This window comes from Alosa pseudoharengus, unplaced genomic scaffold, assembly GCF_046254945.1.
Source record: "Alosa pseudoharengus isolate Yale_2024_CS ecotype anadromous, Long Island Sound unplaced genomic scaffold, YU_APseudo_1.1 YU_APseudo_1.1_scf_10, whole genome shotgun sequence".
Lineage (NCBI taxonomy): Eukaryota > Metazoa > Chordata > Actinopteri > Clupeiformes > Clupeidae > Alosa > Alosa pseudoharengus.
The window spans coordinates 1,333,377-1,357,653 of NW_027468565.1; the positions used below are offsets into that span (position 1 = coordinate 1,333,377).

The 24,277-nt window shown below is 40.2% G+C and overlaps 1 protein-coding gene across 2 annotated transcripts in view; it reads right to left on the bottom strand.

The window, feature by feature from the left end:
* Positions 1-568: 568 nt before the first annotated feature.
* tmtc3 (transmembrane O-mannosyltransferase targeting cadherins 3) overlaps positions 569-24,277 on the bottom strand; it is an 83,341-nt gene continuing 59,632 nt past the window's right edge. For both annotated transcript variants that reach the window (XM_076302623.1, XM_076302625.1), the window contains 3 exons: positions 9,687-9,856; positions 2,713-2,939; positions 569-2,446 (listed from right to left, as the gene is read on the bottom strand). In XM_076302623.1, coding sequence (XP_076158738.1) covers positions 1,599-2,446; positions 2,713-2,939; positions 9,687-9,856 — 1,245 coding nt within the window. In that variant the 3' untranslated portion in view covers positions 569-1,598. The remainder of the gene's footprint in view (positions 2,447-2,712; positions 2,940-9,686; positions 9,857-24,277) is intronic.

The window sequence follows — 24,277 nt, forward strand, 5'->3', positions numbered from 1 at the left end:
ACAGCTGGGTCGCAGAGAGAAGATTGGGCATGCTCTGAAGGTAGAAAAGAAAAAACTGATGCCTCATATGCTTTCATGAGTATGAGAGCATCTCAAAGCTCCAAGTCGGTTTTGTGAATACGTTCACAGCTCAATGGGACCTCCATGATTTAGTCTCAGTAACTGACCAAATTTCTCCTGGAACAGTTTAATTTAAAATTAAAATCACCCATTTCATGCTGAACATTAGGAAAGTTGCCCTGGAAGTTTACATTTCAATTCATTATATGTAATGTCATTAAGAAAATGCAATGGTGATGTAAAGCTCGATGGCAATTTGAAGTTAAAATAGGAACGTGACACCATGTGGGTTAAACACTGATTTTTAACAATACACTGTAAGCTTGGTTTCAAGGCTGAACCATTACATTGTTTGAAGTTCCAACCACTCTGTGACAGGACAGGAAAATCCTGTTTAAGTGTTCCCAAGATGAAGGTAATTAGTGGGGAGCACAAGTGAGGGTATAAAAACATCGCAACAATATTTACTGTAAATGTGTTATTACAGGATTATTATAACAGGACACTGTTGGAGATACTGTCATTTTATTAGTGGGAGTGCAAATATTCAAAGACTATCTTTAAAATTCCAATGTGAAAACTGATACATATTCTGATATCTTAATGCTTAAACATAGGTTTAGCCATCAACTATAAATACAAAGGAAAACAGTCTGTCTTAATTCAGGTTCAGGTTACAGCTTGTGTGTTATATTTGCTTTGTGCTGGTAAATATGAATTGTTTTGCCAATGATGCCAAAGATAGACTTTAGGTGTAATCTGTCAGGCAATATTGTCATCTAAATCAGATAACAAATCAAAAGTTTCTGAAGCTGTTTGGCAAGATGAAGATTGAGACACAAAAAGAAAGAAGAACCTATGCAAAGTCCTATATGAAAGTGACCAAAAAGTTAACATAATTACAGGTTAAAACAGAGTACTCTTAACTGGCAATACTTGTCTAATTAGAATACAAGGACATGATGCAAACATGAAGGAGGAAAAGATTTTGCGAACAATTAAATGCCAAATGGTGTAGCTATGTAAGAACTAGGGGATAGGGGGTTAACACAATGAAATAACTACTGTATGAACTAAGGCACCAAGATTACAATGCATGCAGGAACTCACCCATACCCAGCTGGAGGGAGGTGATAAGCTTTGACTCAAGATTAAATCAATGGCAATATGATGTCATGATTATCTAAGCCCCTCTGCAGCTATATTTAAAATGGCATGATCATGAGATCACAGAATGATAAAGATCAACTAACAAACAAAGATCCAGTGATTTTAAAAGAAATCATTTGCATAAAACATATAAATTAACATCAAATCACAGCAAAGAGGACCATTCTATTTTCCGTTTTGCGCATGGGTTCTTTCAACGGTCTTCAGAGAAATGTTATTGTCTCCATTTTACTTAACAGTATCTGATAAGGAACTCTGACACAGAGTTAATAAGACATGCAAAGACAAACAGGACATGTTTTGAGAATGGATGCACATTTGTGCTTTAAATTCTATAAAAAGTAGCCTGTGACAGATAAACAACAGGGTTAATCACCGCTTAATATGCGCTCAATCTCTTCTAGTCTTTTCAAGGCAGCTGCTCTTTTTTTTTCAATGTCTTTAATCTCTTTTGTGGATTTGCTCTTAGTCCGCTTGTCAAGTTGGCTGCCCTCCAGGTCTGTTGATTGGTCCTGGCCTTGGTTGTCAGAGCTTTCTACAGGGGAGGATTTCCGTACATTCTTCTCATTCCCATCCCCCTGCTTGGCTTCTGCACTAACAGCCTGCCCTTTCCTCTCCTTCCTTTCCCCCTCAGTCACCGAGGAAGTAGCACCCTCTACTGGTAACAGAACATGCCCCGAAGCACTAATTGCTGCCATCTTATTGCGGACAATGTTCAAGTGTCTGCGGACATATTCCTCTTGTGGAGCCATGGCCAGTGTCTCTTGGAGGCACTGCTCAGCCCGTAAAAGGTCTCGTTCCTCAAAGTAGACCACACACAGGTTGTGTTTGCCCTGCACATTGGTGGGGTCCATGCTCAAGATGCGCTGGAAACAGGTTTTGGCTCCATGCGTGTCTTTTTTGTGGTTCATTAGGATATCTCCTTTTAGAATGAGGCCTTTAATGTGTTCAGGATGGTACTGCAACAACTCATTCAACACAGGCAGGGCATCCAGCTCCCGTTGGGACTGGGAATAGAGCAGTGCCAAGTTGAACAAAGCACTTCGAAAGCCAGCCTGCATGTGGATGGCCTTACGCATCCAGTGTTCAGCTGCCTCATTCTCACTGCCATCCATGGCAAGCATCCCTAGATTGAAATAGCCATTTGCATCATTAGGCTCCTCTTCTATATAAGTGAGGAAACGCCGATTTGCTTCTGGACGGAGTCTTGCATCACCTATTGGGTCAGTAGGGAAAGACAAATTAAAAGCCTGATGGATTTATCATATTAGGGATCTGAAAATTATTCAATGTAATATCAGAGCAGATTTTTTCGATAGAACATACAAACTGCCTCTCGGAATACTAGATAATGTAGAGACAGGTTCTGCAGGTTTGTATTGTTACATGCATCACACATGGACCTCATCTGCTTTCCAAATCTGCTGGAACCGAAAATATTAAAAAGTGTAAACAGTCTGCAGAAATGCAATGGTCTCTTACCAGACTCCTGCATGAGTAGAGCTGAATTGAACAAAGCCAGCTTATGCCGTGGATTTAGCTCAAGGGCGCGATTGAAGTTTCTTAGGGCCTCTGCAGGCTCCTTCATTTCAATGTTGACAATGGCCAAATTGTACCAGAGATCAGCATTGGTGTGGTCCAACTCAAGGGCCCTGAGATAGGCATCCTTAGCCTCTGTAGGTTTATTCATTTTCAATAAAAGCTCCCCCCTGTAATTCAAAGTAAATATTAGAGCTGCAAATTGCTTTGTGATTTGAAAAACGTTCCAATTTAATATCATTCTATCTTGCAAGATAGCATTTCTAAGAAACCCTTTTGAACTTTGTTATTTAATCCAAAACCACTATTTTCAGTTGATGTTGAAAATCTTTGCTATTAGAAATACCGTAAAAAATTAATTAATGGCCAGGCTTATAAGCTGCTTATATGTGGGACAGGTGTCTATATTGATTAGTTCCTTTCCACAAAACCTTTGCTCAGCAAAGATGGGATATGCTATCAAATTGATTATTGAAAATCTGCCTACTAAAATAGTCTGTTCAATAAAGTATTAATTATGAATCATTCATTTGATATAGCACTGTTACCTAGTTGAACCTTGTGCAGAGAGAGAGAGAGAGAGAGAGAGAGAGAGAGAGGGATGTCTCAAAATACCGCTAGTCTGAAAAGATGAAATCAAGGAATGGACACATACAGTGCAAATGGAAAGTTTTCCATATTTTGTTATGCTTCAGACTCATTTTAAAATGGATTCAATTCATTTATTCATTTCATGGATTATTATTTTTTTCTCATCAATCTACACACAATACTCTAATACACCACAAAAAAGCAAGTGGTAATATCCCATTTATAAGTATTCAGACCCTTTGCTATGACACTTTCAACTGAGCTCTGGTGCATCCTACTTCTATCAATGGTCATTGAGATGCTTCTACATCTCAAATAACCCTTCAAAGTGGCCTATTATAAGTATAAAATGCAAAATAATAGCGGCTCTAATATGGCCAAGTTCACCTATTTTCACGGTCATGAATGAAATTCAGGGATAGAGACCGTTGAGACGTCATGACGCAGATACTACTCAGTCACCACTAAAGGGCACACTCTCCCCCACCTACGTGTGTTCAGCACTGAACAGGACTGATGCACGTAAGGCTGCTGGTCCTGATCCTCAGCAACCAGCAACTTGATGCAACATTCTAAAACATTGCAACTGTGACTAGACATGGTCTTTGCGCTTTGCGACGGCTTGCAACGACGTGCAACATCTAATTCACAGCGCTGCAACTCCTTTCTGCAACGGTTTCGTCTCATTGCTAATCTTTGGTGTGAATTGGGTTTTAAACAGACGATCTGACGGGTTTAGAAGATTAAATACAACCCAAAACTAAAAAACAGACCAGGCCTCTATTTGAGACCGGCCTTTAACCCAAACCTGTAACCACACCAGGCGTTTAAAAGAGACAGGCGTCTATTTGGGACTCGGCTATTATTTGAAGTTTTATGGTATACATGTGCCGGGGCCACTGAATTCTGCAGCAGACATCATGTTAAGACAGAGTCCAAGCCTAGGAGAGTGGATACTTCACCCCCAGGTGGCGAGGAGATTTGGTCTCACATCAGCAGGGCAGAGGGCGACCTGTTCATGACCAGGGAGTTGACACATTGTCGGCTCTTTTTCTCCCTGAGATGACGGTCCCTCCCTGGGTTGGGAAGCCGTGGTTGCAGTCATGGTCCCAGGTTTTACAGTACAGCTTTCAGCCCTTCACTGTCCTCCAGCCTATCCTCTGCAGGTGCAGATGGAGCAGATTAGGTTGATTCTGACTTTCAGCAATACAACTGTTAGACGGTCCGCTGAGGGCTCCCTGTACGGAGAGATCTGTTGTCTTAGGCGAGCAGTACCCTGTTCCACCCCTTACCGGTAGGAGGTGGTGGCCTGACCCCTGAGCCAGAGCCTGTGGTGCAGACAATACAGTAGGCCTGTGCGACATCTACAAAGGCAGTTTACTCTACTAAACTACTCTAGTTTACTGATGACGGGTGTTTATGACTCAGTGTGAGGCTCGCCAGGTGGAGTCCGACTTGGCTAGTACATCCTGCTGCTCCTGGAGTCCCAGTTGGAGGCACGGAAATTTGCTGTTATTCAGTGAGGCATGGTAGTAGCAATATCAAGGCTGTTTGTGTCGGGGAATATGCACAGGAGGGCTGCGCCCTGATTTTCCGGTTCCTTAGAGTCAGTTTGAATTTTTATATTGCTAGCACCCAGTTCGTCTTGTGTTCTATACACTGCCAAAAGTGCGTAAATCTTTGACTGACCCCCCGCCCTGGATCCTATAGTTGTGCAGAATGGTTCTTTATTAGCGCCTTTGTCTGAATTTTTTCAAACCCTATGTGCACACATTACCTGCCTATACAAAATATTCTACTGACTTCATAAATTAGATCTCGGATGTAACTGATCTACCTAATGAAGTCCTTCTAGTCACACTGGACATTGCTAGCTTCTATTCTAATATTCCGCATGACGGTGGACTGGAGGCATTGGCTTTTTACTTAAAAGACCAAGACAATACTGCCACTCCGCCTAGTGAGCTACTGATTGACTAGCCGCTTTGGTGATGAAGAAAAATTATTTCTTGTTTGATGGAGACTTTTATCTACAGGTGTCTGGCATAAGCATGAGTTCTATTTGCGTACCTAATAATGCAAATCTGTTTGTTGGTCTTTTCAAAAGAAATTTTGTCATGAATGTTGAAAAAAAAACAAACACACATTTGTCAAAAATCTGGAAGTGGTATAGATGCATTGATGATGTATTTTGCCTCTATCATGGTTCAGTGGAAGAATTCCTCTAATTCCTTGCCTTGTTGCATAGCTTTAATGAGAACTTGACGTTTACAATGGACTATAGCCAGGAGAAGGTCCATTTTTTGGACATGTGGGTCTTTAGTACAGGGCGATATGTAGCAAAAAAAGGTGTTTGGAACATTTCATATAGATTTTTGCAAATTAAGTTTTTCAATTCTTCAGACCCTATAGTTTGCAAAACTACCTGTTTCCAATTTTTTCCCGGACTGCACAGGTCCAAAATCCAAGATGGCTGATATATCACCAAAAATTGCAATTAATCGCCTTTTTAAACATTTTAAATGGATATATGTTAGGTATTATCATTATATACATACATTTTCTAATAAAATTGAATGACTTAGGTAATAAATATGACCATGGGTGACATGAGATGTCATGATTATCAACCAGTGATTGGTGTAACCACCATTATGCTATTTATTGGCATACCCGGAAAAACACATTGACTGATTAAGTTTCCTTCACATAACCTAATAATCATTTGAATTAAAGTAATGTTCTGCACTCACCACAATAGATTAGATTAGATTCAACTTCATTGTCATTGCAGAGTACAAGTATGAAGACAATGAAATGTGGTTTGCGTCTAACCAGAAGTGCAAAAAAGGAGAAAAGTGCAATGTGATATACAAAGTATAGACAGGTGGTGCATAGACAGGTCAAGAGATGTAGTGCAGTGTAGACAGTAGTATACAGTTGATTTATATAAGGTTTAGAGTAATATAAATATGTGCAGTGTATGTTAGCAGTTACTTTATAAGAGAAGAATAAATATGGCTATGTAATGTGAACAATGTATAAACAACATACATTGGGGGGGAGGGGGGTCTGCCTCCTTGTTGTCCCTGTCAAGATTGCTATGGTCATGGACACCTCAACAGGCACAGGCAAGGAGGCATTGGGCGGGGGTGGCTTTGTAGGTTGGTTGTCACCAGGATGCAGAGCTAGAGTTCAGCTGCAGGAAAGCTTCCTCTGAACCTGCTGTGCGCCTTATGCAAGCATCACTTGCCCTGGATGGCCTCAATGGAGGGGAGTGAGGTGATGCGTTGGGCAGTTTTCACCACCCTCTGCAATGCTTTTTGGTCGTGGGCAGAGCAGTTGCCATACACACAGTTGGTAAGGATACGCTTGATGGTGCAGGGGTAGAAGTTCACCATGATCTGAGGATCTGACCTTCTTTAGCCTCCTCAGATTGAAAGCTTCCTGAAGTCCACAATGAGCTCTTTGGTCTTCAATAATTCTGTTAACAGGACTTGCAGGAAATTGTGGGAACATATGAATTTGTTGATTATATGCAAGCCTAATGCTGCCCACTACAGCTAAGTCTGCCTTCATCCATGAATTGTGACTGGTTTCAGAAACAGCATCATCTGAACAATCTACAGAGAGTAGCTCAGTGCAATTAACACACACATTGGATAGCATCTTAATAGATGGCATGGCTGTTGTGCAGGAGATGGTTGTCAGGAAAAGTGACATAAACTGTTGCTAAGATCTGGCAGAATGCTTCTTTGAAAATGTTGAAAGTGAGGCACGAGGCTACAATGACATATAGGCTACTTATTATTTAACTATACCATCACAAACTCCATGAAAGACAGGACAAGACAGGTCGATACAATGGGAAAAAGCACATGATAAGGGATACAAAATACAAGACTACACCAATTAAAGACTTTAAAGCTTTCTGGGATCGAAGGAAACCAAAGCCAACCTCGTCCTCTACCTTGCTCATAAAGCTGTTGAACTATGTAAACTGCCAGTCACAGTTCACACACACAAAGGTGGCAGTAGCAGTAAGTAATTTTGGCAAAACCCCACATATCTACACATGTCACACAGATGTCTTGGTGCTTGCCCTTCACAGGGTACCAGACATCAACAAAGACAGTCTCATTATCATGGGCACTGGAGAACGTCGACAAAAGATCCATCTCAGCCTAGAAATCTTGACGCACCCTAGCGGCAGCAAATGTAATTTCTAGCCAGGGGTAGTCTAGCAACTCTCCGTTGGCTTGTGAGGTGGAAAAACCAAACTTTGGTCCAGCCAATCACAACGTGCATAGAGTCGGTGGACCTATCGGGTATCCTATTGTATCCTGTCAGGAAATTGAAAGACAACCGTTTGTCCCGCCATTTACTGTTTATCCCGTGGCAAAGGAAAGGTTTCAAGTCAATCAAGTCATGATGATGTCATTAACACACTTTGTAGGCTTGTAGTAGGTCCTCATCCATCTCCAGACGTGTTAGCTGGATGTGAGAAATTTGTGTGTCAGCTCCTCAAAACATGGTTTTCAAACAGCTAAAGCCCTTCAGTGGAACTCGGGAACTAGGGAAATCCCATCCCTATGATTGTCCTAGCCTCGTCTTTTGCTGTCCCCATGCTCGGATTCCTGCCCGCGCAGCCTAGAGACCCACTACTTGCCCGATGACAACTCCTAATCCCTATGGACAATTCATCCCCTACACTGGACTATTTGAACTTAACACTAAATAGGACTCATGCATTATCATACTGGTTATGTAACCATCTAACCACTTTGTAACATATACCTCAGGTGGCTCTAAATACCATGTTCTATTCTCTGTATATAGACCTTACTGTCCTGTAACTGACCCCAGGCAGATGGGTCAGGCCCTTGAGTCGTGGATCTGCTTAGGGTTTCATCCGATATGTTTCTCCAATTCTTGCGAGTTTTTCCTCGCCCCTGTTACTCATTGGCTCTGTCTGAATGTTTAACACTCTGTAAAGCGCCATGAGACATAATGTTTTGACGCTCTATAAGTGAAATTAAGTTGAAATTGAAATTCTGGGAGCACACAGGCATGCAAATGTTTGGGCACAAGATACAGTGCCTGCTCCAAAGATTCTTGACTCACCATCACTGGGATGGAGGCAAATTGTTGATGGGCAATGGGCTCCTGTTCTGTCAAAACTTCCACCAGCACCACAGGCTGTTGTGGAGCTTGTGAAGTGCTGTTGTCTTGTCAGCCAATGCAGTAGAAGGTGTTCTTGCAAGAGTAACAACTTACCATTCACACAACTTTGCAGGTGTGAAGGCTCTGAGGAGATGTGCACCAATATTAAAAAGACAGTGACAGTGGTGAGGATAAATACTTGAGTGACAATGTTTTGTTGAACTCTTCAATAATGAAATGAATGATTTTTTTAAATGTTTTTCTATTTTTCCCATTTTTTCTCCAAATTTCTTGGCAAATGATGCAATACATCTTTTGTAAATAGTCTGTATCTCACTTGTCTACCTTATTATATGTATATTTATCAAAACAATTGACCACTGTAAGCCTTTATATTATTTTTCTGCATATATTGTCTACAATCTTGAATTTTGGCACTGAAAATGAAGAAAAAAATTGGAAACAGGTTGTTTTGTATTCAATGGGGTCCTAGCAAGTAAAAAATCACCAGTTGCAAAAATCTATATGAACCGTTCCTAAAATTGCACGATTCCCCATACTACTTTCAGAAGAGTGCCTCTTTATCGACCACTTTATATCGCAAAGAAACTGACAAGAATACCCTCCTTTTGACAAGCAAGACAAGCACGTTTCGCCACCCTCTCACAACAATAAGTCTTTTCCAATAAAAAGTGTCATCACTTGCGCCTCCACTCATGTCGTGTACATCCTAATTGAACATGTTAGTTTACCACGGAGGTGGAGTAACCATGACTTGCTACTTAAAAGATGTGAGGCATATTGGATATTTACTCTACAGACACCATCACCAAAAGGCCTCAATGATGAGTTTAATCTTAATTTCTAATTTCTAAAGGGGTGACCATACTCTTGTGAGTGGCTGTATGAAGAAAAATAGGGATTTCATAGAAATGCAAATATGACATTGATATGTGGCAAAAACAGCGATCAATGTCATGGTGTTCTTTTCATTGACAGAGTTCACAGAGTTGAGCAATCATTGCACTATACATTTTACACCTTGTATATGTGACAAATAAAAATGATTAAATCCTTGGAATTAAAGAAGTTAACACACTTTGGCTTTTCCCAGGAAATAGAATTATGTATGGAGTAGTTTTCAGGTGGAAGAAAAAACTTGCCTGCTTATATAAGCTTGCTTGAAGTCAGGTCTCATACTGATGGCTTGCCTGTAAAGCTGGTCAGCTTCCTCCAGACGTGAATCATTTGCCCGAATCAAGTTGGCAAGGTTTATGTAGACATTCAGGTGGTTAGGTGCAACACGTGTAGCATATTTCTTCCCTGGAATTATCTATAATAAATAAATGTATGAAATTTACAATATTTCCAAAGCTGTTTAATGAGGTCTCACAGACTAACTTAACTATCATAATAAAGCTTGAACTACCCACAGGATAAAAATAATTTCACTAGCTCCATGAGAACTAAACAGTTCCTGTATCCTTTATACTACAATGTGTTCTGCTAAATATTTCTTTCACTTTAGTAAACCTTCCTGCAATTTCAAAGACAAACCAGTGGTTTCATTTTCATATTCACGACTGAAACAATGCTTCAGAGGAAGATGTTGGTGACTGATTGTTGATAAAATGTGGATTTTAAAGTTAATATTACAAATGCTAATAAAATGAGCTGTAAGTAGCCTACGTAGCCCACCATACAAGAGAAACTTAGCTTACTTAAGTCTGTCTTGCTATTTAGGCTACTGAGGTTTTCAGAATAGAATATAATGCTATCAAGAAGCTCTTGAAAATATATCTGTATCATAGTTTAAATCTGTTGTAAGTAATGAATCATACCGAATTATGAGTGATATCGTGATTATGGTTGCTAGGTTACGGGGACGCTGGCGAGACACGCCGCTCCGTCTGGCATCATGTTTTTGTTTGTATTTATGTAATGTTCGTAATTTTATGTAATGTTCTGTTAATTTTTTGTATTTATTTTTCTAGTTAAATGTAATCACTCTTTATTCATGTTATTTTCGATCGTTTTTGTGTTATTCTTAGGGACCGTTCGTTATTTATAAACGGGGTCACCGGAGGAAAATAGGGGAGGTTCATGTCTTTTTATTCTTTGTTGAGGGGAGAGTCACCTAACTTTTGTTTTTCTAGGAGGGAGGGTCACCCATCTTTTGTATTAATGAAAACAGCAAAAAAATCAAAGTGGCTTGTTTGATTGTTGATTTCTGTCGCCATATAACGTTCTCTTTCGTTCCATAGCTCTGTCAACATTGAACAATGAAAATAAGGGAGATTTCCCGGGTTTCTCACGCAAAATACGGAAAATGTCAACATTCGTCCCCATTAACGTTGGAAGGGTTGGAGCAACAAAGTAGCCTACTTTATTCACGCCTAACAGCCTATATCCATTTGGTCAACTTTATCCAGCCCTAAAAAAGCTAAATTTAACTTTGGTTTACTTGTAGTTTACCGTGTAGCCTAACTTTAAACAGTGTGCATGCTTAACATAAAGCATACTTGTGCTTCATTCATCCACACATCCAGCTCCTAACGTTTTGACAAGCATTTCTACTCATTGACCTTGTTCCTGCCCATCTCTAGCTTTGGACTTGGAGTGAATATACAGGGAATTCTTTGTCTAGCTGCTGAGTAGCCTGGCAGGTGCGCACGTAGGCATAGCCTACGGCCGAACACTGCAAGCGCTAATGAATCGTGTTCTCACGACAACCACGTCGTTAACTTAAATAGGCCTAGGTTAACATCACTCTGAGTTCGCATTCAAGCAAGCAAAACGATGATTTGAATACATCTGTTTCACTGGAAGGGCAAGGGGTAAGAACAGGACAACACAGAGACAGGCCAGAATGCAGGACTAATGTAATGAGAGTATTACAGTAGCCTAATATGGGATATTCTACGGGAAAATATTAAAACGGCAAGACAGAGGGGAAACGTTAAAATGATAAACCCGGAAAAAAAGTTGGCATGTTAGGTATTTTTCGGTCCCTGTGATTATTTGTGAAATTGTGCAAACGGCCTTTTCAAGTCATTTGAGAAGGAAGGAGTGTAGTAAGCTCCCAAATTGACGCTCGTCTGAGAAATTGAGTTTTGGATAATGTTCAGCTTCGGCAGCTTTACAATGACTGAGGAAGCCTAGAGACGAGTCCATAGCAACAAGTTCATGTGTTGAATTTGTTATTACCCAGTGTGCTTTGTTGAATGGTCTCAATGCTTTATTGTTTTATTTCATGTGAATACTTACTAGAGGAGTAACTTTTCAAGTAGGCTAATGCAGTTGCAGGAAGTGTGCATTTATTTTCCATGCTTATTGTGTTTCCACAACAATATTAGTGAGTAAATCTACTGAAATGGCCACCATCTTGGTGAAGTGTGATGTGTAAGATCAGAAAGCAGAGGTTGGTTTTAGTGCGGTAGCATAATATGTTGATGTGTTTTCTTAACGCGTTAGAGCGTGGGCGGAAGACTTCGACAATTGGCCGGGGAGGGTCATGTCATTTTTGAAAATGCTGCTGGAGGGTCGTTGAAAATTATGTAGCAGGCAGGGGAGGGTCATGCAACTTTTGATCGGAGCACTCAAAATCCCTCCAGTGATCCCGTTTATAAATAACGAACGGTCCCTTAGTCCTTTTTTCTGTTTAACAAACTTGGCTGACACCATCAACGTCAAGTTAACGTTAACCAGCTTCCATTGGGCTGATGAGCGCCTTGGCTAGCCTGCCTTATGTCTCTGAAGTCCCTCATCCATCCGTGACGATGCACATCCAATGTCTGGACGGAGGGATTGCTCAGCAAGGGGGCCTAACGTCAATCTGCAAGAGATCTGCAGCTGCCACGACCACCGAGCTGCGGCTGACTTGCGAGCTGCCATGCTAGCATCTAGAGTCTGGATTGAGTGCTAAGAAACTCTGATGACAGCGTCAACCATGAAACAACAAACGCTCACTGTCTAGGACCACCGAGCTGACAATCAGCAGGGTCGCCTATCACAAATTCGGACTGTCTTGTCCTCCCAGTGCTCTCCAGACTGCCAGTGAATTCTCCGGGTGGGTCAGTTATAAAGAACTTTGTTGGTGTTGCATCGTGAAGACACAGCTGTGCGCAGTTTTCACGCAGGTCATCTTTGCCCTTGGACATTTTCAGCCGGTTGGAAATTGGACTAATTTTATTTTTAATTTAAATTTATTTAATTTATTAATTTGTTTGTTGTAGGTCTTGTATGTCTTGGTGTCACGGGTACGCTGGCGACTACGCCGCTCCGTCCGGCATCTTTTGTGTTTGTTTTTTCTTAAATGTATGTCTTGGTGTCACGGGTACGCTGGCGACTACGCCGCTCCGTCCGGCATCTATTGTCTTTGTTAGTCTGTGTCAATGACAATGTCTTATATGTGGAGCGCTTTGGGTTGCACTCTGTGCATGTTAAATGCGCTATACAAATAAATCTGACTTGACTTGTCTTGACATATCATTTCTCCAACAAAGATGAAGTTCTGATTGTTCTGATGGCAGGCCAGACACTTTGGCGACAGGCTAGGTGTGAAACACCAACAATCGTAGAATGGGTTTTGGGGGTAAGGGGCCGTCTACACAACGCCGTTTTTTTTAAACCGGTGAGTTTTTGTTATCGGTTACGCCTTGTGTGTACACGACGCCGGCAGTTTAGGAGACTGTAACCGATCGTTTTTGTAACCGGCTTCGGAAGTGGGGATTTTTGAAACTGCCGGCTTACTTTCGCCGTGTAGACGCAAAGCTGGCAAAACAAACCAAACCATTTGTTTATCATAATAAAATGTATAAATGTTCAAATGCAATGAGTAAGCATTTGAAATTTCACATAGCAGTCACATATCTTGAAAATGAACTTTATTAGTTTAACCCTTACAAGCCTGACCGTTCTAATTTCGTTAACATTTTAACGATGACCAATCATCTAATATCTCAGCTGTCCAATGACTGATTTTATTTCTGAAATCTTCCCCGAAATGCTGACAACATAAGCTTCAATTTGATATGATTGGTTAAGGGGTTTATGGCGCGAAATGTTTTGGATACTTGAAGATGAGTCGTGAAAAAAATGTTTCACTTCAGTCAGTACATTTTGACATTGACCGCCAGATGCCACCTGCACTTCGTTGGAGTTTACCTCGACTGGAAACCACACAGCTGGATAAACTGAGGTAATATATGTTTTACATAGTTTCTACTTATGGTTCATCTTAATTTGTAGTCATAAAATCATGTCATTTGACAGTAATATGCTTTCTCATCAGCGTCAACATTATGGCATAGCAGGGGCTAAGTGCATCGTCATGTAACTAGCACTAGCTAGCTGCATTACTCTGAACTGCTTGCAGTATTCTCGTTTGCTTTTGTTATCAGTTATTTTCATTTGACAATTTCATTAAAAAACCTGTTAGTATATAACCTGTAAGTAAGTTTGTTTTCTAGTACCAATTTGCTTGTTAGGTAAGAATTATATTGGCAAGTCAGTATAGCATACCAAAGCTGAATAAATCAATGGGCGCCGCGTTTCTAAGTTGCGTTCTCTTACATGAAATAAGTTGAGCGATATTTTTACTCCTCTCAATGTAGTTGTAAAAAACAAGATGTGAAATCACGGATTCTGTCAGAAATGTAGTGCTAATTAACTTATTGACTCTCCTCGGGTTGTTACCTCGCTAGCAGCTAGGCAGTTTGTAGTGAACTGTTTTACCTTGCTAACTTCTAAATGACAAACATCAGACGTGCTTGTCTCAACATTTTCTAAGATGGCATGACTTGATATTCTACTCTTCTCAATATCTAGTTATAGAAAACATAGAAAACATGATGTGAAATCACATATTATGTCAGAAATGTCATTATTGCATTTCAGCAGTTAGTTACTAGGTGAAATGTAATCTGTCTTTATCTTAATGCCAGCCAGGCAATCAGATTTAGGGTAGCTAAACCCATGTGTAATAAAATGACTTTTCATACTTCTAAATATTTTTGAGTTCTTGAATGCTTCAATAGTTTAGGCTACCTCTTCTTGTGTATGTATGTGCACACACGCACGCATCTGTAGTTTTGTGATTTTATTTTTTAAATTAATAAAGGTATTACATTTGTATGATTTTACTGTTGTTTCAGATGGAGGATGACAAGACCTACACAGACCTCCTTGCAGGCCTGAAGAGGTAGCTGACTGCTGATGAGCTTGCGCTCACAATGTTGAAGACCATGTGAGGATGGAGGAAGAAGGTATAGATTTAGGTGGCGTGCGTAGGTTGGTGTAGACTGCCACTAAAACACTGTGAAATAGACTTGTTATGTTGTTTTTTATATGTTGTTGTCCCAGGCATATGTGGTTTTACCAACCGGAACGGGTGGGAGGTTGTGCTTAGTAGGCCGTCGTATGCAAACACACAGTGCAGGGGCATGGGACGAAGAGACCCCAGAAGAGTTTCACAGTTTTCTGGGATTGATCATTGACATGGGACTTCACTTCCCTCCCTAATATCCATTGCTACTAGGGAACCAAGTCTCTGAAGGGATCAGGGAGCATTGACCAAATGAAAAATACATATTGTGTACACTTTTTCTCCATTGACATTGCCGTTGTCAGTAGTTTCTTATTATTTCAAGTTTGGCAATGCAGAATCTGGTGTTGAACCTAGGTTTGGTAGCTACAGCCAGAAAGACTTTGGAGAAAATCTATCACAACAGCTTTCCGCCTCGCCTTCAGCTGCTCCAACTACTACTTTGTCGTCTTTTCATCAAGTACATATTCCTGTACAGCAGGAGCCAAAGAAAAATTGTTGGCTTTGTTATAAAAACAATACATAATAACACTAAAGTAGCTTGTATGGCCTGGAGTTTAGCGGTAGGTGACTTTGTTTTTTTGGTAAACAAAATTGCTGTCAGATTTGGCATTCTACAGAAGGGGATGCGTTTCGTTATGAGTCATAGGTCTTCTGTGTTTAACCTTCAGGTTCCCCACCCCACCTTTCCCTATCCTCCTCTGTGTGTGTGTCTGTGTGTGTGTGAGTTTGTGTGTATATGTGGCAGGCTTGTTCTATGTAATCCACTTTCAAATGTTTAGAACACATTGATTTTTGAGTGTTGTTGAAGTTGATTGTATTCCTAGCTTTTCATAAATAATACATTTTATAGATGTATATCATTTTCATATTAAACTAATTTATATAAGGAAGTTGTATCTGTTGAATCAAATGTATTTTATGTCTCTATTCAGAATTGATCTTCAATAAATATACAGTATACTTACTTCCTGTATTACTGGTAAGGTACATGTTTTTCTTTTATATATCATTATTATTGACTGTAGCATTTGCTTATATACAAATAAATGGTTTATTCTTATGGACCAAATAAATCTAAACCATTGTGTCTGACTTCATTATTAGTTTTTATGCATACTTTTATGTTTTTGGTGAGAAAGAGAATGTGAATTCTGTCAACATTCTAAATCCCGTTTCCTGCATTTTTTTACACTGATCACTAAATTTATCATAACTTTTGAAAGGTTAATGATATTCCAATTCAGTCTTTTTTGTTAAATAGCCCACAACTTGCTGAACATGTCATACACTCTATATTTTTCTCTATCTCGTATAGAAATATGATGAAAATTAATTTTTATGTGAATGAAATTAAATTTTAACAAATTTCGGTATACATTTGGAGAGGATTTTCAAAGACTGTTCATTACTGTATCAACATTACCATATGTATTTTATATCATTTGATAGAACTGATCCTTCTGATTACAATGGTATGTATATCCCATTGATGGTATGTATTATACTCAAGTAATAAGGTTTTTTGTGTAAGGAGGTCATCCAGCACCAAAAATGGAATGTTCGGCACGGGCACGAAAGGGTTAAAGGAGAATTCCGGTGTGATATTGACCTAAAGTGTGTTGAAACATGATACCGAGTGTGAACGTATGTCTCATAGCCCATCTCGGCTTGTCCCCTGCACTCCAAAATCTGTCGCTAGTTAGCCGATGCTACCAACAGCTTTTTCAATTGTGGTGCTTCGGCATCGGGCTAGCCATGCAAATAAATCACTGTTTTACACCATTTACGAGGCTCAATGTATCTCCACACTTCATTGGTAGACTACCGAAGGCCCTGACATTTAAAACGAGACATTGAGAACTTTTAAAAAGCACTGGTAGTTTACTTACAAGACGATTTATACAGACAGTATCTTCACGAAGTTTAGCGTTTGCAGCCATCTTGAATTTAGTCACGATAAGTAGAGCGACGAGTAAGAATGAACAGGTATGATATGGGATCAGATTCCAAAAATAATTCCGTGGAAATGCATGGATTCCAGTTGCTGCTACTGTAAGAAACTGGAATCAATGCATTTCCACTGAATTATTTTTGGAATCTGATCCCTTATCATACCTGTTCATTCTTACTCGTCACTCGACTTATCGTGACTAAATTCAAGATGGCTGCAAACGCTAAACTTCGTGAAGATACTGTCTGTATAAATCGTCTTGTAAGTAAACTACCAGTGCTTTTTAAAAGTTCTCAATGTCTCGTTTTAAATGTCAGGGCCTTCGGTAGTCTACCAATGAAGTGTGGAGATACATTGAACCTTGTAAATGGTGTAAAACAGTGATTTATTTGCATGGCTAGCCCGATGCCGAAGCACCACAATTGAAAAAGCTGTTGGTAGCATCGGCTAACTAGCGCCAGATTTTGGAGTGCAGGGGACAAGCCGAGATGGGCTATGAGACATACGTTCACACTCGGTATCATGTTTCAACACACTTTAGGTCAATATCACACCGGAATTCTCCTTTAACAGTCGAATTAAAAAAACAAATTGTCTGTAGTCTCCTTATTTCATGGGACTGCTTAACAAACTGTTTCAACAATATTTTCTTCTACGCGATTCATGCGAATTAAACGTGAAGCCTCTACACAGCCTGGCGCCATCGACTGGTCTGGCATATTATTACAGCACTTTTAGCCGCTTTTACCTGTGTGTGTGCATGGGAGATATTTCTTTACCGGTATCGTTAAAGGTGTGATAGTGGAGAAAATTCATCCGGCGGTTTCGTGTAGACGTAGTCTAAGCCATTGAAAACCATCCCAGCCAAAGGTGAGAGGTTAACTCAATTATCATATACATCTAGTTGAACAAAAGGTTGCCAGACCAGTTAGTCAGTAAGAGCCAGATCAATTTGCATTGATACCAGCCTATAATGACTTGAGTTGGTAACTTTTAGTAGTTCACCCAGACAGGACGAAGGAGAGAAAACTCCAGAGAATATGCAGAGGGCAGGCATAGGTTGAACCTTTGTGAACCTTTCTACTATTTTGCATTGGAATAAAACCTGACTTTTGCATCAATCCAAGAGAAGAGAAAACCTTTCCTATTTTTTCTTACACTGTGTATTCTTCTCATCTGTCTAGAAGACATTTATTGTGTGACAATAGTCAGCCTTAGAACCCTACTCATGCAGTTCTTACATGAAAGGAGAACTCCGGCCGTTTTCAACATACTGTAGGGTCCTGTTGTCCAAGGTCACAGAGTATTGTAGGTACAATTGTTTTTTTTCTATTTTTTAATTTTAATTTGTGATTTTTAGCTTGAGTTATCCTGCTAAGTAGCTAGTGCAGACAGGCGGCTACAAAGGTACACTGCACAAAATAAAATCTAACCAAGTGTTAATTGGTGGACAACGTACAGTAGGCTACCGGTAAGTAAAGCGGGAGATGTGTGTTGCTTATGCGGCCACGTAAGCTGCAAAGCACTGCGTGAAACACTAAAAAGGGTGTGTCGCGGTTAGGGGTGGCACGGTTCACAAAACCCACGGTTTGGTTGTACCACGGTTTTCAGTTCTGTACAGTTCTTGTTGTTATTTTTCCTTTTAATCTTTAACACTTCAGAAATACCATACTTCAGCATATGATGTATAGCTTAATGATCCACCATTTAGGCTACAGTATTAGTATAGTTATATCATGTAATCATGCACAAACTGAAATAATTGACTTTGAGCACATCATTCACACCATCTCTGAGGAAAGGTGAGATTTTGATACAGCAAGAGTGAAGACATTGATTTCAAATTGCTTTTGATTTATTTGGCAAACAAGTAGAATGTGTTATTGACATCTGCAGGAACTTCTTTGCCTTTGTAGCATACTAAGATTGACTGAGATATTATGGAATATTTTATTTCTACACATAGCTTAGCCTACCCGAGCTATGCAAAATAGCTTCTAGGCCAGTGTTTTTCAACCACTGTGTCGGGGCACACTAGTGTGTCGTGAGAGATCATCAGGTGTGCCGCAGAAAATTACCCAAATGTCACTCACTGGTCCAGAAAAGCAACTGTTGCATCAAAGAATTTATAACCACATGCTCTTATTGATTGTATGATTGCACTATTTGTGGTATGCAGGCATTGTACAACGGGGGCCCCATATCCAGTATTCACAGAATCATCACATATCCCGTTCATAACAACAATTAAATTAGATATAGTCACCTACAAATGAAAAAGAGGGAGCTTGTTTTATTGAGTACAGTAGGTCTTGCATAGAAGCCATAATAAGGCCATATCTGTGTATTATTTGAAATTTTAGGCTATGGTATGTTTATTTTTTCTTCACACAGGATGTTAGTGTGCCGTGGGACATTTTAAGTGTCAAAAGTGTGCCGTGGCACAAAAAAGGTTGAAAAACACTGTTCTAGGCTACCACATAACATTGACAAGCCTTGTAAATGCACTTTATCTCCAGTCTCTGCCGAATTTGAACGCTCCTCTAGTTTCTCTCAACAGGGCTATTTGCTCACTGAAACTGAACGTTAGATCTTATGTGAGAAAGACCCAACACACATTGTAATATTTTATTTTTTTCAAGGGCTTTTGAGATCTAAGGTTATTACCTTTCAGTAAAATTAGTTATTATTAGCCTACTACACGTCTCCCCTGCACATATGAGAGTTCGTCAGAGCCGTGCCACTGGAGGAGGGGCTGCTCATATAGTCTCCTACTCCTTGGTTGTGATTTCCAAACAGTTTTTGTGAGGTTAATTTGCTAATATTTATGAAACTGCAAGTAAGGGCCTGCGATCGCACAGCCTAAGCTGCTAAAGTGCTGCGAGTGCGCAGTAAATGAACTTCAGAAACAATACATTTCAGCTCACGATATTCAGACCGGCCCATCCTCCCAAATCTCCCGATTAGCCACTCCGGGCCTGTACTACCATAATTATGTGCTGCACAATGCTTGCACACAGTCGCAGTTCTATCTACCGTTTTGTAAATCCAAAATGTTCGCACACACCAGACTTATGCGACGCTGGTGCATCCTCCAACTCCGGGCTGCCTATGTTATCGCTCCCACTTGCCATTTGTGACGTGCAGCACTCCACACCTTTCACACGTAAGGGGGAAAACTGTCTGGGGTCACATATGGGCATGAGGCTACATTACACATGCCATGAACCGTCAAAACCGTGCGATGCACACATGTTCCGAACCGAGACAAGTGAACCGAATGGTTCGGATTTTTTTTTATGAACCGTGCCACCCCTAGTCACGATTCTGCCTTTTCACACCGCATATGCACTAATGATTAATTAGGGTGTGGATACATATTTTATAACCCACTTCCTAAAACTATAATTCATGATTATCTCAGGAGTTACAAGTGGTTAGGTAATGATATTTTGTAAGCTAAAGTGAGGACTTTTTTATGCCTTGCAATGCATTTACAATTGAGTTCTAAAGGTGACATTTGCATTTATTTATTTAGCAGACACTTTTGTCCAAAGCGACTTACACATGTCAATGGCACAATGGTGGAAGCCGGGGCTTGAACCCTCAACATTTTAGGCTACTGTATGTAATTGCTCCTATCCACTACACTACCAGTACAACACACTAAAACAATACAATTTAACAAAAACAGTTACACTAAAAACACTACTGGCAACAGGTTCATGTCATTATGCAAATTAGGTTTGTCACCAGAAGCTCACTGTGGTGGCAAATCACTGGTGAATATATTTGCCACTAGTGGCAAACTTCTCATTGCTGCCAGAACTTTGCTGAAAGTTTGCCTCTAGCGCCCAACCTTCTGGCAATATTTTATAGTCAACTAATTTGTTTCCCACAAATCACCCACAAGTTTGCTGCAAATCTGCCGGAAACATTTAATTTTTGTAAGGGTAGGCTCAATTGGCTCAATGCAAAATTATGTGTGGTTAATGTTACAATTTGTCTCTCACATGGTCAGAGTATCGGGTGTCACTTCTAAAAGTACCCCAGGCACATATTTTAACCATTTGAACTCTTTAGTTATTTAGTTACTTAGGCTACTTGCAAAAGAAGCATAAATACAGAGTGGACACTAGGAAATTTACTGAGGTCGACCGAGGTCCTCATTGTGACATAGTGAAATGGGGCGGGGCATGGGATCGGACAATTGAGATGGTTGCTATGATGTTTCTATGGTAGACATGGTGGTTGCTATGCTATTTAAAGTGGCTACTATGCTGGTTGCTACGGTAATGTATGGCTATGGTGGTTGCTAGGGTGACATTGTGGTAGTTGTTGCTAGGGTAATTGAAATGGTAGTTAGGGTGTTGCTAGAGTAGACATGGTTGCTATGCTAATTTAACTGACTGATCAAGTTTTCATTAGGTTACTGAATGCTTTAAATGTGAATGCTATATACTTAATTCACCATTAGGTAAATTAGCATGCAGTTGTCATCTAAATGCAGTGTTTTGTAGGCTATTCAAAGCATTCCACGTTCATCACTCCGTTGTGGTGTAGGCCTTGAGTGAAGGCTGTCCCTTTAAATGTCCTTAAAATTACATTTTAACTTCATGCTTTTAAGCTGCTTTTCTCAGTGGAGAATGACAGGAAGCGAGTGGGAGAGGGAGTCGGGGTGGGATCCGGAAAGGACCACGGGGTGGGAATCGAACCTGGGTCGCCGGCGTACAGTGCAGGTGCTCCAGCCAGTTGCGCCACGGCCGGGGCCACTTCATGCTGTTTTTGTTGATGGACGCCGTCTTTGATTCAGTTTTCTCACCGTTTTAATAAACGACACATGCAATTGCTTGATTAAAGTAAGTAATGTTTTCAGTCGTTTTCTTGCAATTCCCACATAACATTAGATACTAGGTAGGGTTGGGCGATGTCCCCTAAATTGCCATTTGACGATGTGTACAGTAAAACATCGTGATGGACGATGATATCGTCGGGGGTGGGGTGGGGTGTGGGGGGGGGGGTAGTAAACACTAATTACCATATTATTATTATTACCATATGTCTGTATTTTTATTATCATAATCATCATCATCATCATTATTATTATTATTATTATTATTATTATTATTATTATTAATAATAATAATAATAATAATAATAATAATAATAATAACCATATGTCTGTACAGAAATTTATTTATTTATACATTTATAATTTTCTACATAAAAAAAAAAAAAATATATAGGCTATATGGCCTGATGAAAGTGGACAGCTAAGAGAGACATACTGACCAGGCTACCAAAGTTGTGTGGAAGATCTGCTCCAAGAAAATCGTTGTGAAAGACGGATAGACAATCAATCTGAACACTTGCGTGTGCACCAACCAGCGGAATATTACACATTGCCAGCCTTCGCTGGGTTTAGCAAAAAAGCTACTTAAGACTACTATTGTGGTCACTCATTTAAAATCTTCAGTAGTACGCTATGCAGCATCCCACATTATCAGGCTACCGTCTATGCTGACTATAAGGGTGGCGGGAACTGAAAGTAAAGGGCTGCGATCGCGCAGTCCAGGCTATAGGAGGACGAAGTAAAAAAACTTTTACAAATAACGAATCCCGATTAGGACTACAACTCCGCTGTTGTCTGGGACTTTTGCTAAATGCATGAAATACAAGCCTTACAGTGAAAGACGGATGGGCTACCTTCTGATCCTATAATTAACGAAAGAAATGGTTTATTTTAACACAGAGGAGAAGGACACATTTGGCGCTTGCTGTAGCCTCGCAAAAATATTTGAGCACTAGAATGTCCTAGCCGTAGCCTAACAATAATAATTCAATAGGACTATTTTCTGCTAAAACATTAGGCTACACATATTACGTCCAATGTAGGCTATAGGCCTGCGAGACATGTAGGCTACAAAAAGACAATTACATATTCACGTCACAGTCAGGAATTATTTGAATAAGACGGTAGACTAATAAGTCTTTTATTTTACAAGACGGTAGACTAATACTTGATAACTGTTTGGCTGACAGCCTTTAAAGTAGGCTCAATTTCATTTCCTGGGAAAAGTTTTTTTATGTGTTAGCCTGTTACAGCAGGACTGGCATGTGGGGGCAGACTGGCAGGACTGGCATGTGGGGGCTTGGCATCACGATGGTTGCGTCCCATCGTAATGTCTGTCAACCATCACAATATAGTCCATCAGCAGAACCCTAATACTAGGCCTAAGTTACATAAAACAAATGTTGGTTACTATGTCTATGACTGGTTCGAACTTCGTTACTGATAGGTTCATAGGTGGATAATTTTATAATTGTACGATTCTGGATGATCACAGTCAGATGGCAGCACCAGCGTCAGCTGAATGAAAGCTTACACACTAATCAAGTCCACAGTTGCGTGTTAAAACCTTCAGCTGAAGTAGATAGAGGGCCCTATTTTAATGGTCTAAAACGGAAGTGTCTTTGCGCAAAACGCAATTCACTTTGTGGGCGGATCTCGGGCGCTGATGCTATTTTACCGGCGGGATATTTGACTGTTGCGCCCGACGCAAATCTAAAATGGGGTTGTCTGAAGTAGCTACATTAATCATGGGTGTGGTTTGGGCGTAACGTGCAATAAACCAATCAGAGCGTCATCTCACATTCCCTTTAACAACAGGCACGCTTGTTCCATAGCTGATTGCTATTATGGTGGCGTATTTGCCAGGCGCAGCCAGAAGCGTTCACAGCGCTATAATCACTGTTCAGTTGGGAACAGTTAGCTATTGATTTTTCATCTTGACAAAATGTAATACAGAATTGTCACAAAGACATACTTTCCGATGTTTTGGGATCATTCTCACTGAATCACGAGGTTATGAATGCATGGTGATATATTTGCAATGTACAATGTAATCTAACATTACCTCTCTATAGACAATGCATATCTTCTGTCAGTTAATCTCTTCTCTCCCGTGCTGCCGCTGGGGCATTAGGGTTAAATGGCATCGGCATGCAGTTCAACATCACGTCTCCTTAAGTCCTCTAACATTTCCTAATTTATGTCATCAACACATCAGTGATTCGTGAAAATGTGTAGGCTACGCTAGATTTATGCCTATTTTTTCACATGGACACCACACTGATTTCCCTTGAGTGGTAATATTTTTCTTTGAAATTATGTATGGTTTACAGAAATGGGAACTACATTGTATAGATGAGAGGAGCTAAGTGTGCGTTGCGCAGCACAGGCGGCCAAGCAAGGGCTTCGTTTAAGTTGACCTAACTTTCAACTCTGCACAGTATCCCATTAACTGCGTGACAGTAGACTATTTACAATATTTTCTGTAAAGCAGAGTTTGTAAACACGTTATCATCAACTTAATTCACGCACAACATTTATTTGAGCAGGAGAGAGAATAACAATGAATGGATGCAGCAACTACAGAAATTGTACAGAAATTGTAACCATACTTGCTGCTTTC